The sequence below is a fragment of the Microplitis mediator genome, chromosome 7 (genome assembly GCF_029852145.1).
Source record: "Microplitis mediator isolate UGA2020A chromosome 7, iyMicMedi2.1, whole genome shotgun sequence".
Classification (NCBI taxonomy): domain Eukaryota; kingdom Metazoa; phylum Arthropoda; class Insecta; order Hymenoptera; family Braconidae; genus Microplitis; species Microplitis mediator.
Window position 1 is genome coordinate 3,636,781 of NC_079975.1, and position 15,333 is coordinate 3,652,113.

Genomic DNA, 15,333 nt, shown 5'->3' on the forward strand with positions numbered 1-15,333 from the left:
CTATTAACAGAACAAAAGACTAAAAACAAGGAGAATTATTTTCATAAACGTTTTCATCACCCTCGTACACTGTATTATTTTTCACCCCCTTTGCACTAACTTAGTGATGAAAATAAACTTCACCACAATTTGCTGCTAACTAAAATGGAAAATATATCTACTGATACTTATCGCAGACTATTAGATATATATATTACAACATTGAGGTAATTGAATAAATTTATACAGTAAAAATAATAATAAATCAACAAATCAACGAAAATATTTGAAAAAAAATACGCAAAAAATGTATTTTTATGTTTTTTTGTAATTAGACTAATAATATTATTTTATCTATCATTCACAGACTTACTGGTATTTGGCCACTATTACCCTCAGCTAAAATCGGCTGGAAAATATTCAATTTAACTTACAGATTTTTCAATTCAATACTAGTTATTTTTTTCCTCATAACTTTAAGCGCTGATGCGTTAGATAACGTAACAGATTTAACTATTTTTGGCTGCGATGGATGTTATTTTTTTGGTTTAACAATGATTATTTTCAAAGCATACAGATTTAATCTTTCTTATGAAAAAATACTAAGGTTAATTGACTATGTTTACGATCCAATACATATACTTTCAAAAACATCTGGTAATTGTATTGAATTTTTTTACGATTCAACATATCTCGATAAGATTTTTAAATTTTTTTATTGCGGACTGATTGAAGTACTACATATATTTAGTGGAAATTAAGTATTTAAATATTTAGTGGATATTAAGGATACGCGAATAATTCTAACTTATGAATTGTTTGTATCGAATTGAATTACACCGGCACACAAAAAAAAATAAGTTCTCTGTATTTTTGACGGGACCGACTTATTCCCATGTACTTTGACCCGCTGAATCCGAATCCGAGGTCCGTTTAACCCGTACACCCTCAGATTTTTAGAAAACTTTAAAAAACCTCAAAAATACACAAAAATCGACCGTTTTTTAAATTTATAAATTTTTTTAACCCTAACTAAGCATGATTTTTATGTATTTCGGTCCTCCACATACTAACCTGAAGTTTATTTAAAACATTAGCCATTGAAAGTCTGAGTAAATTCCAAAAAACCCCAAAAAATTGCAAAAAAGCAAAAAAATTCTTAGTATTGTGATGAAAAAAATTTTATAGGGCTAAATAAATAATTATTTTCATGTATGTTTATCTGTCACATATAATTCTCGAACATCCATGGCTCAGACATCTCTAAAATTTTAAATAAATGGCAAAAATTCCCAAAAATCGAAAAAAATAAAATTTGGTATAACAAAAATCAATTTTTAAATCGAAATAAATAAAAGAAATCATATTGTTCGATCTGTGATATACATATAAAAAATATTTTGGCCTAAAACATAAAAAAATTTTAATATGCTTCAAAAAATTTTTTTCATCACAACACTAAGAATTTTTTTGCTTTTTTGCAATTTTTTGGGGTTTTTTGGAATTTACTCAGACTTTAAATGGCTAATGTTTTAAATAAACTTCAGGTTAGTATGTGGAGGACCGAAATACATAAAAATCATGCTTAGTTAGGGTTAAAAAAATTTATAAATTTAAAAAACGGTCGATTTTTGTGTATTTTTGAGGTTTTTTAAAGTTTTCTAAAAATCTGAGGGTGTACGGGTTAAACGGACCTCGGATTCGGATTCAGCCGGTCAAAATACATGGGAATAAATCGGTCCCGTCAAAAGTACAGAGAACTTATTTTTTTTTTGTGTGCCGGTGTTATTATTCGTAAGTTTCTAAATTATTTTAAAAATACACTGTAAAAAGAGCGGTGTTAAAAATGGACTCAATTTAACACCGCGCGGTGTTAAAATGAAATAACACCGGTGTAGGCGGTGTATTAAGACGGAGTTACAATACCGGTGTTAAATCGATGTAAAAAAAAAATTCTATGTATAGAAATTAGGAAAAAAACTGTATTGCATATATAAAAAAATGTAAAAATTTAATGAATATCATCTGGAGGAAATTTCAATTTTGATATGTATTTATTTATGTTATACGTAATTTATTTAAAAATTACATAATTTTACGCTCACCATTTAAATAACCAATAATTTAAATAATTAATAAAAACACTCTATTACTGTAGTGATCGAGTATGTAAAAATATTCACAAAGTAAAATATTTTTAACACCGAAAAATATTTTAACACCGGTAAAGAATATTTACACTGGCGGCGATATTATTTTAACAACGCTTTCGGTGTTGAAATTTAACACCGAAAGTTTTAACACCTACACCGCCTGGACTTACCCTGGTTTTTTTTTACAGTGTACGAATTATTTGTAAAATATCGTTAAAAATATTTGTAATTTATCACATGAGATTTAAAAATTTAATATGTGGAAATAATTTCAACACTCGTAAGTTGGTACACTCACCAGTAGTTCATGAATTAATTGTGTACCTGAAGATCGGAACGTTTTTCGCGGATCGAAAATAAGAAAAAAGAAATGAAAAGTAAAAAATCTACTGGATCTAGATTTCGGAAATGTTTCACACGTCACCCGAAAATGATAGGCCACCTCCAACTGCCCCTAAATTCGCCTTTAGACACAAATTTCATGAATTATTTTCATTTTCGTTGCGTGAAAAACATTCCGATCTTCGGGTACATAATTAATTTTGTTACATCGTTAATTTTACTCATTAATACAGATTTAAATTTGAGTAAACTGTCTAAATTATTAATTCTACAGATTCTGGAATAATAATGAGTATTAAAAATTGTATATTTCAAGAAAAATTGGAAATATCATTTTTCTGTGTGTCGTGTAGTTTGTTTGCAATAACGGTTCTATTTTTGGTTCCACAAGAAAAAGGCGCAATACCAATACGATGTATTTATCCATTCGACAGTATCAAATCTCCTAATCATGAAATAGTTGTGTTGCACCAGTCTTATGTTATGGTATACTCACTTGTTATTTTGATCGCAATGGACGCGATGACTGTAGGATTTATTAGATGGTCAACGATACAAATTCAAGTATTGACATCGAATTACAAAAATTGTAATGTTTATTCAATAAGACGTGCAACGCTAGTTTCTCCATTACTAACTGACAAGTCAGTAAAGATAGAAAATAAATTAAATAATATTGAAATATTTGATGAAGACACAGAAATATGTGAATTTTTGCCATTTTATTATAACGAAATGAAGAATATTGTTGAAGATTCATTTTTCTTGCGATTCAAAACGTGCATAAAAAATCATCAGAGAATTATTGAAATGATTAATGAACTTAATGAAATATTTAGCTCATCATTGTTGGTTCAATTTGCAACAAGTACTGCTATTATTTGCCTTAATGGATTCCAAATGATTGTAGTGAGTATTGATGAGTTAACGCTATAAATTATAATTATTAACTCTCATCTCACCTGGAAGTAAAATTTTAATTTTTGCCTTGATTAGCGAAAAGAACCCCGGTCAAAAAAATAACTTGATTTTGACTTAAATGACTTAAATTTAAGTCAACTTAGTCAAATCCAAGACAACGTGACTTTAATTTGGTTTAGTTTAAAATTACGCCAAATGAAGTTATTTCTTTGACCTGGGAAGCCACACATTTGTTTTTTTGTAAATATTTAGATGTAGGCTGGATGTCTTGACGGTACCAAAATTTTTCGATTATTCAAATAGTAAAATTTAGGTAATGCTGACAAAAAAATCGGTCTATCGGTTGACCCTGCGGGCCAGCCCCAAAACTTCTCGCTGTTTTCGAGCTCCTTGAGCGCAAAAATATTGTTGTGAATACATTCTCGAGCTCTTCGAGCTCGAAAATACGTTTGTATGCCGTTGTTTTCGAAAAAAAAACGTTTTTTACCATTTTTTCTCCAACGATATCTCTCAAACGAATTGATCGATTTTGATGGTTGAGGTGGCATTCGACGCGGCTCATAAAGTTTTAGAGCCCAGTTGATTTTGGAATCAATCCATCAAGTACATTAGAAGTTATCCAAAAAAAACATTTTTGAAAAAATTTTATTTTTGGAATATCTCAGAACGAGCCCTACTGATCGAGCTCAATTTTTCACAGTTTGTAGGAATTAATAGGCCGCGTCGAATGACACCTTGACGAAAAAAATCGGTTTATCCGTTCAAAAGTTACAGAACATTTACATACGTACGTAACACTCGGACATCATCGTGAAATTAGTCAGAAAAACTTCCTGGAACCCAAAATGTCAAGATCTGATGGAAATTCGGTTTTCGAAAATCGGACCGAACCCAATGACTTTCTGAATTTTTGAAAATTTTCAATTTTTTTAGCGGGAAGTTAAAAAAAATACTCGTTATTTATTTTTTTACTCACTATGCAGCGTTTCGTTAGTATTATTCTATCTTCATCAGACATCTTGAATATCTACATCAACACTCTATCATTTAGTATATCTTTGTTGACATACTCATTACAATGCATATTATACACACTTAAGTAGGGGCAGTTTGGCTTAATTTATTTGTGTCAATTAAACCCACAATCATTTATTTATAGAAGAAATTTAATTACTTTAACATAATAAATTTAATAATTAATGAATCCTTGAGGAGGTTTTGCACTTTTTTCTCTTTTGCACTGGAGTGGATGAACTGGACTGTCCTTGTTGCACTTTTACAGTAAAGGAAGACTTTGGCCAAACTTTTATTGCAACCGAATAGAAACGTTCTCTCTAAATCTGAAACAGTGACTTTTCACTGTTCCACAGTTACAAGCTGTATATACACTACTTTTCAGTGGTTTTCACTGTTTCAGATTTATAGAGTTCAATAAATTAAACTGCGGATTGCTAAATTATAGAGTAGTCGATCGAATCTTGGTATATTTGCCTTGTGATAAGACTATTCGGTTCCATGCGTTTTGAGCACCTGACAAAATATCCCCGACAAAATATCTCTGGACAAAATATCTCCAGTTTTGTGTCAGTTTTTTTGGCTTTTTTTCACTATTTTTACTTTCTTTTCATGGGGATATTTTGTCCGGAGATATTTTGTTGGAGATATTTTGTCGGGGATATTTTGTCAGGTGCTCAAAACGCCTGATACCAGACTATTCATTTAGGGAACAAGTGAACAAAATCACTTGCAAATTCTTCTTTAACAATTATATTAAAACTCCGCTATCTCAATCTCCCATCTTGTGTTTTTGGTTTGTATCACAAAAATTTAACTATTTGAATATTTCGTGGACCTGAACTTTAGTAATTTTTTGATAATTTTCACTCATAAATGTTTTACGTATTCAAACTTAATTATTCGCAACATTACTAATAATCCGATTGTTATTTATTGATGATAACAATTATAATTTCAATTAGAATAGGGTAGATTTAGTTTTTAGGTAATTAAACGAGTGCTCAAGCCTTTATTTATCCAACAGTTCCGACTATTTAAGATAATTTTTTTGGATCTTATGATAAAAAAATATAATTTTTAATTATATTCTGCTTTAAGAATTCAAATGACACATCGATGTTTATCAAATTTTTGTCATATTGGATATCATGTTTCGCCCAATTACTTTTCTGGTGTTGGTACGGCAATCAATTTACTAACTTGGTGAGTAATTTTACTGTCAACGAAAATTTTTAATTGAAAAATCAACACTTGCATGCTTAGAAAATTTTATCAAACTATTTCAGTATTGTAACATTTTGTTTCAAGGCAAACACTTTGACGTACAACCAGTGGATGTCCGGATGGGAATATGTATACGAAAAAAACAAAAATACTGAGTTAAGAAATCTTGTTACTATTTCAATGATACCTACACTACGACCATTAGAATTTAAAGCTGTTGGTCTTTTTGTTTTATCAATGCCGACGTTTCTTATAGTACGTAAAATTATTGTACTCCCACTGATAATTTTTGAAAATTTTTTAAACTTCCGGAGTTGGGAGAGAATGTAAAATCTCTTTCAAAATTGTATTTGTTTAATAAATAAAATTTATATTAATAAAAAAAAAAATTATTTTTTACACAGATCGTTAAGAGCTCATATTCAATTTTAGTACTTTTAACATCAGTTACTACAGACTGAACAATTGATTAATCATAAATCTGTACACCTCAATTGAAATCGATGATGACTTCAAAAAAAAAATATCCTATTATAATCTTCTGATAATAGATACATCAGAGGTGTATGAAGTCACAATAACTCGACATCTCATTGGTTGAATATAGCATAAATATATACAAATTTACACATTAATACACATTGACATAAATGTATAAGAATAAATATAAAAGTTCATTCTAGTAATGAAGAATAATTTGACTAAATTTTGAGTATAAAATTAGTCATGTTATTTAGGTAAACTAAAAACCTTAATATACGTATAATGATTGTATATTTATTAGCAAGCTAAGGATTGTTATTTTTTTTTAAATAAAAAACAACGATGCTTGAAAATATTGATGATTTATAATTTTTATTTAAAAACATTTTTTTGTCATGTATAATTAGTTTTTAAATACGAGAAATTTCATAGCATGACTTCAATAGACACTATTATCAAAAACCAATTAAGGTTTTTTGAAAAAAAAAAAAAAAGTAAGTACTTCATTTTAAAAATTATTTGACTTAAAATCCACCTTGATGTATTAGTTAATCACAGAGCACATATACTAATTAGTATTTTCATTAAAAATTATGCTTTCACTTTTTTATTAAATTTCCATGAGAAAATTATTATTCAAAATATAGAAAACTTTTACCTGTGTGTTGGTTCACTTTAAAAAAATAATATTACGGTTCAAAAATAGTCGGGAGCAAAGAGTACTTTATATACGATGATGTGTTCTTTGCGGAGGTGAAGAATATAATAAATTAGGTTTCCATAAGAAAAGTTACGCACCCCTGAGTTTTTTTCCGACAGTTCACACTGAAAATTATAAGTTACTATTTTCAACTGAAAATGAACCCTTATGCAATATTCAAAGCTACCTCGTTCTTTTTTCACTTTTAAGTATGGAACATATAATTTAACAAGCAATTTTCTGTAATCATTTTTTATTCGCGGATGGATTTTAAAATTTTAAAATTATGGGTTGTTTAAAGCGAAGAAAAAAACTCTGAATATATTCTACAAAATTTATTTTTAAAGCATTTGCGTGTATTCTACTTTTCACCCTCGAGCGCTTACGTGGTGAAAATAAAATATTAAATTAATATTCAGTAGTAGAACAAATATAACTTGGAACGATGGATAAGATAGATAAGATATTCTCCGATGATACTCACTATAGATTTTTGAAAATAAATATTGCAATGTTGAGGTTGTTAAAGAAATGGATAAGTCGAACAAAATATTTGAAATTTAATTAAAATTAGTGATTAAAAAATGTCTGACTGCTATCCAATTAATAATTTAACAGCAAATAAATTTGTAATTGCAGATACAGCGGTATTTGGCCGTTTTCACCGACAGATAACATCGGCTGGAAAATATTTAATTTCATTTACAAAATTTTTAATTTCGTAGTTTTCATTTTCTATCTGATGACGGTGGGGGCTGATGCTGTTGATAATATCACCGATTTGACAATAGTTGGCTACGATGGTTGTTTTTTTTTTGGTACCTGTGCGTTTGTATATAAATCCTGTAAATATTCGGCTTTGCATGACGAAATAATGAAACTCGTTGATGAAGTTTACAAACCGATAGATATACTTCTACAATCTTCAGGTAAATTTAAAACTAGTCTATCTGTTCATCAAAAGGCCTAATAAAATGGGATATTCAAAACTTTAATTTTTCAAAATGCTTTCAAATCGTAATTAATCACTTTTATAATCATTTAATACTTGTTTCAGATGCCCCTAGCTTTGCTTTTAAAATTTTTTTTTTTGACATTTTCATTCTCGAATTATATTTCTAATTCATTCTGGTCACCAGTCTACACGGAGAGAAGTTTATGGTAACAATTATAATATATTATGGGAATGGTTCCCATGATGCATGGTAACCGGATTTTTGAAATGTCGATTATAGGAACGGCACCCATATATATTATAGTTATCATTACTATAATAATATAGTAACCATTACCATAATATTATAGGAATCATCACTATAACATTATGTTAATGGTTACACGGAAAAAAATTAATCGTGAATGCAACATGATGCAGTCTTGGTAAGTAAACATGATGAAATCATGTTGCATTCACATGATTTGTCATGTTTCGGTTACATGATAGTCATGTTGCGGTAACATGAGAAAATCATGTTGCATTCACATGATTCGTCATGTTTCGGCTTCATGATAATCATGTTGCGGTAGCATGAGAAAATCATGTTGCATTCACATGATTGGTCATGTTTCGGCTACATGATAATCATGTTGCGGTAACATGAGACAATCATGTTGCATTCACATGACAAATCATGTTTCGGCTACATGAAAATCATGTTGCTGCCACATATTGTCATGTAGCCGAAACATGACAAATCATGTTGCTGCCACATGATTTTCTCATGTTACCGCAACATGATTATCATGTAGCCGAAACATGACAAATCATGTGAATGCAACATGATTTTTCTCATGTTACCGCAACATGATTATCATGTGAATGCAACATGATTTCATCACGTTTACTTACCAAGACTGCATCATGTTGCATTCACGATTAATTTTTTTCCGTGTACTATAATATTATGGTCATGGTTACTATAATATTATGGTCATGGTTACTATAATATTATGGTAATGGTTACCATATATTATGGTAATCGTTCCTATAATATATGCACACAAAAAAAAAATTCTCGACTGAAGGTAAATATTCTTGATTCAAGAAAATTTTTTTGGAGACCTAAATTTTCTCAGATAAAGTAGAAATCTTCTTCAACCAAGACGAATTCTCTTGGCTCAAGAAAATCTTGACTTGGTTCCCGAAAACGTTTGTCTTCAAAAATATTTTCTTGACTCAAGATATCTGTTTTTTCTGTGTGGTAACCATTACCATAATATTATAGTAACGTTAACTATAGCACAATGGGAACGACTACCATAATATTATGGTAATCATTACCATAATTCTTTTACATGCGATATGGGAACTGTTACCATAATGATGGGAATTGTTCCCGGGTAGTATGGGCTTATATCCCATAATTCCAAGTAATCATTACCATAACGGTATGGGATGATATTTCATAAACGTACTAGGAACAGTTACCATAAATTTCTCTCCGTGTATGGAGTCATAGAATAAAAGGTTAGCGAGGTAACTTTGGCATAACCAACGAATTCCGACCTACTAAATCTAAAAATATCAGATACCTTTCCGAAATTCTGATCGTTTTATTTTTGATCAAAACATTTTTCTCAAGATTAATTAATAGTTTACGAAAAAAAAATTAATTTTATCTTAAAAAAGTGGAAATTTTTGTGTTTTCAAACAAAAGTTGTTGAGGTTGATGTAGCTAGCATTTTTTCCATTTTATTCGTTAAGTCTTGCACTACTATATTAGTCGAATTTATAAAAACAATAATTTTTTTAGAGCTGTCTCATTCGGCCCAATAATAAAAAAAAAAAAAATTTGTTTCTAAATAGCACTCAAAATTCAACTGAGTTTCTTTGAATATACCGAAAAGTATCTATGTTATTCACGATCACAAATATTTTTTTTTCACGACCCATTTTTTTCGGCTCTTCCCCAATAATACTAGAATAAACTTTTTATTATTTATTTAATTTGTCTTACAAATAATTTATAGATCTTGGAGTAGTGACGAATATAAAATACGAATTATTGATAGAAACTCTTCTACTGTCTTGTGCCTTTTCTAATTTTGTATTTATGTCATTTGCCATAGTATTTCTTATACCACGTGAAAAAGGTGTATTACCCGTGCGAGCAATTTTTCCATTTGACACAACATCATCACCAAATTACGAGCTAGCAATGTTATATCAAACTTACTGCATATTTTACTGCATGATGATGATGCTGGTACTTGATGCCACAGCTATCGGGTTAATGAGATGGTTAACGATCCAAGTTATGACATTAACAATAAACTACAAGAGTTGTAATAATGAATTAACAAAACGTGCTAATATTGTTTTACCACCTGAATCGACCAAAACTTATAAAAATATAATTGCCAGCAAAGTTACCGACGAAGAATTGGAAATATCTAATTTTATACCTTTTCAAGTAACCGAAAGTCAAGAGATTAATGATGATTTCTATTGGCGATTCAAAACGTGCATCAAAAACCATCAGAGAATTTCAAAAATAGTTAATAATTTTAATTCAATATACAGTTCAATTTTCTTGGCGCAATTCGCAGTTAGTGCAACTATTATTTGTTTGAATGGTTTTGTCTTGATATTAGTGAGAATTTATCGTATTACGTAATATATTATTGGTAATAAATCGCGTGCTTAAAGGTAAAAGGGCTTATAACAATTTATGCGCCCTTTTACCTTTGCAAAGGTAAAAGGGCGCATACTTTTTTTTTTTATTGCCAATCGAGTAGTAGACACATTCTACGCTTAAAATTGAAAAAAAAAAAATTGAAAGGTAAAAGGGCGTATGTCTTTAATTATACGCCCTTTTACTTTTAAGAATTCGAAATTTTGGTGATCTAAAGGTAAAAGGGCGTATCCTGTTTTTTCGATTTAGTATAAGTTATAGGTCAGAGTAAGACAAAAAAATGCCACTCCAATCAAAATTACCACTCCACAATTTAATTTATAAGAACAAATATTTATTCAAGTGAAAAAACGAATGAAAAATGAAGAAAAAATAAATTCATCAGGGTATTGGTCCTATGCCATCGCCATCGTCAGGATCATCTGTACCTAAGATTATAAAAAAAAAGATTTTTTATTTTTTTTTTAGAACATAACTTGATAATAATAAAAAAATTTATAAACTATTATCATCGCTGAAAATTGGACTTTGATAATACCGATGAAAAAAAAAAAAAAAAAAAAAAAAAACAGAAAATAGAAATGAAACCTTGATTGAAAAATGAAGAAATGCACCTTTGGAAAATTAAAAAATCTAAAAGTACATTTTATTAATTTGGTTAAATCAATTTTCACTGCACTCATAGAATTTAAAATTTTTTAAATGCATTTTTTTCATTCTCGAATTATACATATTTTTTACATCAATTGTTGAATTAAAAAAAATATAACAAACTTAAGATTCGATCAAAATTAAATAAAGAAATTTGGTTTTTTACTTAAATAAATATTTGTTCAGATAAATTAAGTAATGGAGTGATAATTTTTATTACCCTTGCAATTTTTTCTCTTACTCTGACCTATAATTGATAACAACCGAAAAAACAGGATACGGCCTTATGACTTTAAAAAAATTTTTTCTTAAAACCAAAAGGGCGTATAATAAAAAAAATTTTTTTTTTGTTTTTTCCATAGATTTTAATGTTTCCTACATTTTTACATTGATTGGATCGAAAAAATTTTTTTTTATACGCCCTTTTGGTTCTAGTAACGCGTTATTTAACATTTGGTATAAAAAATACGATTTTTTTTTATGCGCCCTTTTACCTTTAAGTAGTACTTTTCTTAAAGGTGAAAGGGCGTATGTCTTGAGATACGCCCTTTCACCTTTAGGATACCAACTTTTTTTTTTTCACAGATTTTTACGTTTCAGACAATTTCAAACCGAATGGCAAAAAAAAATTTTTTTATACGCCCTTTTACCACAAATCCCTATTAACCCTTAGCTATAAGCCCTTTTACCTTTAAGCACGCGAAATATTATTTATGTCTATTATATTTAATTTACTTTAGAACTCGAGTAATGCTTCAAATTTAGTAAGATTTGGTATATATTTTGCGTTATGTTTTGGTCAATTGTTTATTTGGTGTTGGTATGGAAATCAACTTACTTCTACGGTAAAAAAAAAATATTTTCATGGTACCAGCTTTGAAACTTCAAGTTTTGGAGTCTCTACAGTCAGTCGAAACAAGCTAATTTCAGTCCAATGCCGCGAACGAATATTCGCGTATGCGTAAATTTTGAATGCCTTCGGTCAGCGGGCAGAAACATATGTGTTTCGTTTCTTGGGAAGAAACATATAATGTTCCTGCCTACTGGCTTGAGGTATTCTCGATTTCAACTCTAATACTTGTCATTTGTTTAATAATAATTTCAGATAAATTCAGGAATTGAGTTTTTTAAAAATGAGAGTAAATAATAAATAGTATTTATAGTTTCTGCTTAATTTTAAAATCACAACTCACATCCTACTCTTACGCTAATAGTTGATCTCACCATTGGTCTTAACTTGTTTCTGACTGGCTGCCGACACTGAAACTTGAAGCTCCAATGCTGGTAATCATAAAAACTATAGTGTCTGACACAGGATGAAACACGATTTCAAACTGCGGGTAATGTCAGCCAACTTCACCCCGTCTGAAATTGTTTTGTTTTATTCATTGTCACACAATTCTCTATTAAATAATATTGATATGATTGTATTTACTATCGTACAATATTATTCATTGTCAGGCGGAGACTATGACTTACAACCAGTGGATGTCTGGGTGGGAGTGTGCATATGGAAAAGTGAAAAATAATGAGCTACGTAATCTAGTGACTATTGCAATGATGCCAGCAATGAAGCCATTTGAATTCAATGCTGTTGGTCTATTCGCTTTGTCCATGCCGACGTTACTTGCGGTAATTAAAAATTTTTATTGTTTTACAAAGGAGAGCTGGGTAAAATTGGGACACTGAAGACTAAAAAATTTATTTGCTGAATCTGCGGCCAGCCTCGAAACTTTCCGCTGTTATCGAGCTCAAGGAACCAATAATTTATCTTTTTTTGAAAATTTTCAATTTTCTTAGCGGGAAGTTTGATTATTACTTGAATTTACGAAAAAAATATAATTTCAATTCAAAAATTATTATTTCCTCCAAGTTTACTATGGGCTAGAGTTACAAATGTCAATTGTGATTATTATTTATTTTGATCGAATTTGAATTCTAACCGATATTACAGGATTTGAAGAGTTGAAGTAAAAAGTTTACTTAATATTATTTTTTTTTTATACAGGTTGTCAAAAGCTCATATTCTATGTTGATACTTTTAACAACAGTTACGGAAGAATAATTCAAGTCAGACCGAAATTCGTTAATCCATACGAAAACGAAAACCATATTTTTAATGTCTATCGCAGTATTTAGAAAATAAAGAGCATTCAAAAAATTAAGTATTTATTATTATTTATTCTTTTTAACCATAAAAAATGGGTGGGGTGGCAAAATGAGCCTCCTTGAACCGAACGAAAAAAAACTGTACGAGAAGGTAAAATGAATATGAATAATAGAGATGTAAAAAATTTTACCAAAACCGAATAATTTAAAATTAATGCTCAACTTTTGTTTCGATAATTTAGTAGCAATTCCCGGTCAGAAATTCAATTTGACCTGAAAATTCGGACTCAGAGTCCGAAGATATTTAATGCACGACTTGAAATCTGCGACTAAAAACATGTCTAACAAATATAATAATTTTCTCATTAGGAATTTTCAGTCATAAATTTTTTGCGTGTTCAATCTGAATTCTCCTCAATATTACTTTTATACCAATAGTTGTTTATTGATGGTAACAATTATAGTTTAAATTAGTATAAGATAGATTTAGCCTTTCGGTATTCGAAAAAGTGCTCAAATCTTTATTTACCCAACTCGTATAACTTTCTGTCCTATGATTGGTCAGTACGGACTGTTTAAGATAATTTTTCTGGATAAGCTTATGATCAAAAAATATAATTTTTTAATCATATTCTGCTTTAAGAATTCAAATGACACTTCGAATTTTCTCAAATTTTTGTGGTGTTGGTACTGCAATCTACTCACTTACTTGGTGAGTAATTTTACTGTTAACGAAAATTTGGAATTAAAAAATCAACATTTGCATGCTTCGAAAATTTTACCAAACTATTTCAGTATACACTGTTATAGTAACATTTTGTTTCAAGGCGGACACTTTGACGTACAACCAGTGGATGTCCGGATGGAAATATGCGGACAAATAGTATATTGTACAACTAGTGCGGTAGATTGTCGAATGGCCACGAGAGGGAAGTGAATGCGCACATTCGCTCGTGTGGGTAATCGACAACACAGCACGAATTTAACAAATTTTTTTTTTATTATTAATGCGATATAAGTACACAGAAAAAAAAAGTTATCTTAATTCAAGAAAATATTTTGGAAGCCAAACGTTTTCGGGAACCAAGTCATGATTTTTTTGAGCCAAGAGAATTTGTCTTGGTTAAAAAAAATTCGTCTTGGTCGAAGAAGATTTCTACTTTATCTGAGAAAATTTAGGTTTCCAAAATAATTTTCTTGAATCAAGAATATTTACCTTCAGTCGATAAATTTTTTGTTCTGTGTACTAATTTAGTGCTCGCTGTTTTGATCTCCAAGTAGCTTTTTGGCGATTCAACTATTGCCGCGATATTTTTGTGGGTTAAACGACAATCTGCATTCGAGTAGAAGTAAATTTGCGTGCGACAAGTTTACTTTTTCTATGCATGTCAAGATTTCTTACAGTAAATAAAACTATTGTACTCCCACTCATAATTTTTGAAAATCTTTTTAAACTTTCGCAATTGGAAGAGAATATGAAATCTCTTTCAAATTTATTATTTGTTTAATAAGAAAAACTTGTCATTAATCTAAGAAACTCAGATTTATTGAAAAAAATTCATTTCAACACAGATCGTTAAAAGCTCATATTCAATGTCAGTCAGTACTTCTAAAACAGTTACGGCAGATTAAGTATACATCTATACACCTCAATATAAATAGATGATGACTTCAAATGAAAAAAATTAACCTATTGTAGTCTTCTAATAAAAAATACGTGAGAAGTGTATGAAGCCACAAAAACTCGGCATTTCATTGGTTGAATATATTATAAATATATACAAATTTGCGAATCAATACCCGTTCACATAAATGTATAAGAAGAAATATATAGGAAATTTAATTCTATTAATAAAGAATAATTTGATCAACTTTTGAGTAACGTTTTAAAAAAATTACGTTTATATTGAATTATATAAAACTCATATAAAATTATATTAAATTTAGTATGATTTTAATAGACACTATTGTCAAAAACTAATTAAGGTTTTTTTTTTTTTAAAGTAAGTACTGCATTTTAAAAATTATTTGAATTAAAATCCACTTCAATAATTTGGTTAATCACATAGCACATATACTTTTTAGTATTTTCATTAAAAATTATGCTTTCACTTTTGTA

General features: G+C 29.4%; 2 protein-coding genes across 6 annotated transcripts; both read left to right on the forward strand.

The window, feature by feature from the left end:
* Positions 1-61: 61 nt before the first annotated feature.
* On the forward strand, positions 62-6,420 carry LOC130672340 (uncharacterized). Of its 2 annotated transcripts, none has more exons than XR_008990685.1 (6): positions 62-206; positions 347-636; positions 2,749-3,383; positions 5,511-5,615; positions 5,699-5,891; positions 6,041-6,420. XR_008990685.1 is itself a non-coding variant. In XM_057476875.1 (6 exons), the coding sequence occupies exons 1-6, from the start codon at positions 145-147 to the stop codon at positions 6,095-6,097; spliced, it is 1,320 nt and encodes a 439-aa protein (XP_057332858.1). In that variant the 5' UTR covers positions 62-144; the 3' UTR covers positions 6,098-6,420. The 2 variants fall into 2 exon arrangements, 1 of the variants encoding a protein (XP_057332858.1); XM_057476875.1 differs by having other exon boundaries at positions 5,721-5,891.
* A 723-nt stretch (positions 6,421-7,143) lies between these two features.
* On the forward strand, positions 7,144-13,261 carry LOC130672338 (odorant receptor 13a-like). 4 transcript variants are annotated; one of them, XM_057476874.1, is made up of 6 exons: positions 7,144-7,338; positions 7,459-7,748; positions 9,889-10,412; positions 11,846-11,950; positions 12,567-12,737; positions 13,114-13,261. In XM_057476874.1, the coding sequence occupies exons 1-6, from the start codon at positions 7,265-7,267 to the stop codon at positions 13,168-13,170; spliced, it is 1,221 nt and encodes a 406-aa protein (XP_057332857.1). In that variant the 5' UTR covers positions 7,144-7,264; the 3' UTR covers positions 13,171-13,261. The 4 variants fall into 4 exon arrangements, with proteins under 4 accessions (XP_057332857.1, XP_057332856.1, XP_057332854.1 ...); XM_057476873.1 differs by having other exon boundaries at positions 7,146-7,338; positions 9,790-10,316; XM_057476871.1 differs by having other exon boundaries at positions 7,147-7,338; positions 9,790-10,412.
* The last annotated feature ends 2,072 nt before the right edge of the window (positions 13,262-15,333 follow it).

Bases quoted from the DNA above. Each gene is read 5' to 3' on its own strand.
- LOC130672338 (XM_057476871.1), top strand. From the start codon at position 7,265: ATGGATAAGATAGATAAGATATTCTCCGATGATACTCACTATAGATTT. The intron at 7,339-7,458 runs GTTGTTAAAGAA...TTGTAATTGCAG, and splicing joins ATAAATATTGCAATGTTGAG to ATACAGCGGTATTTGGCCGT. The intron at 7,749-9,789 runs GTAAATTTAAAA...AATAATTTATAG, and splicing joins TATACTTCTACAATCTTCAG to ATCTTGGAGTAGTGACGAAT.
- LOC130672340 (XM_057476875.1), top strand. From the start codon at position 145: ATGGAAAATATATCTACTGATACTTATCGCAGACTATTAGATATATAT. The intron at 637-2,748 runs GTAATTGTATTG...TTAATTCTACAG, and splicing joins TATACTTTCAAAAACATCTG to ATTCTGGAATAATAATGAGT. The intron at 3,384-5,510 runs GTGAGTATTGAT...TTCTGCTTTAAG, and splicing joins ATGGATTCCAAATGATTGTA to AATTCAAATGACACATCGAT.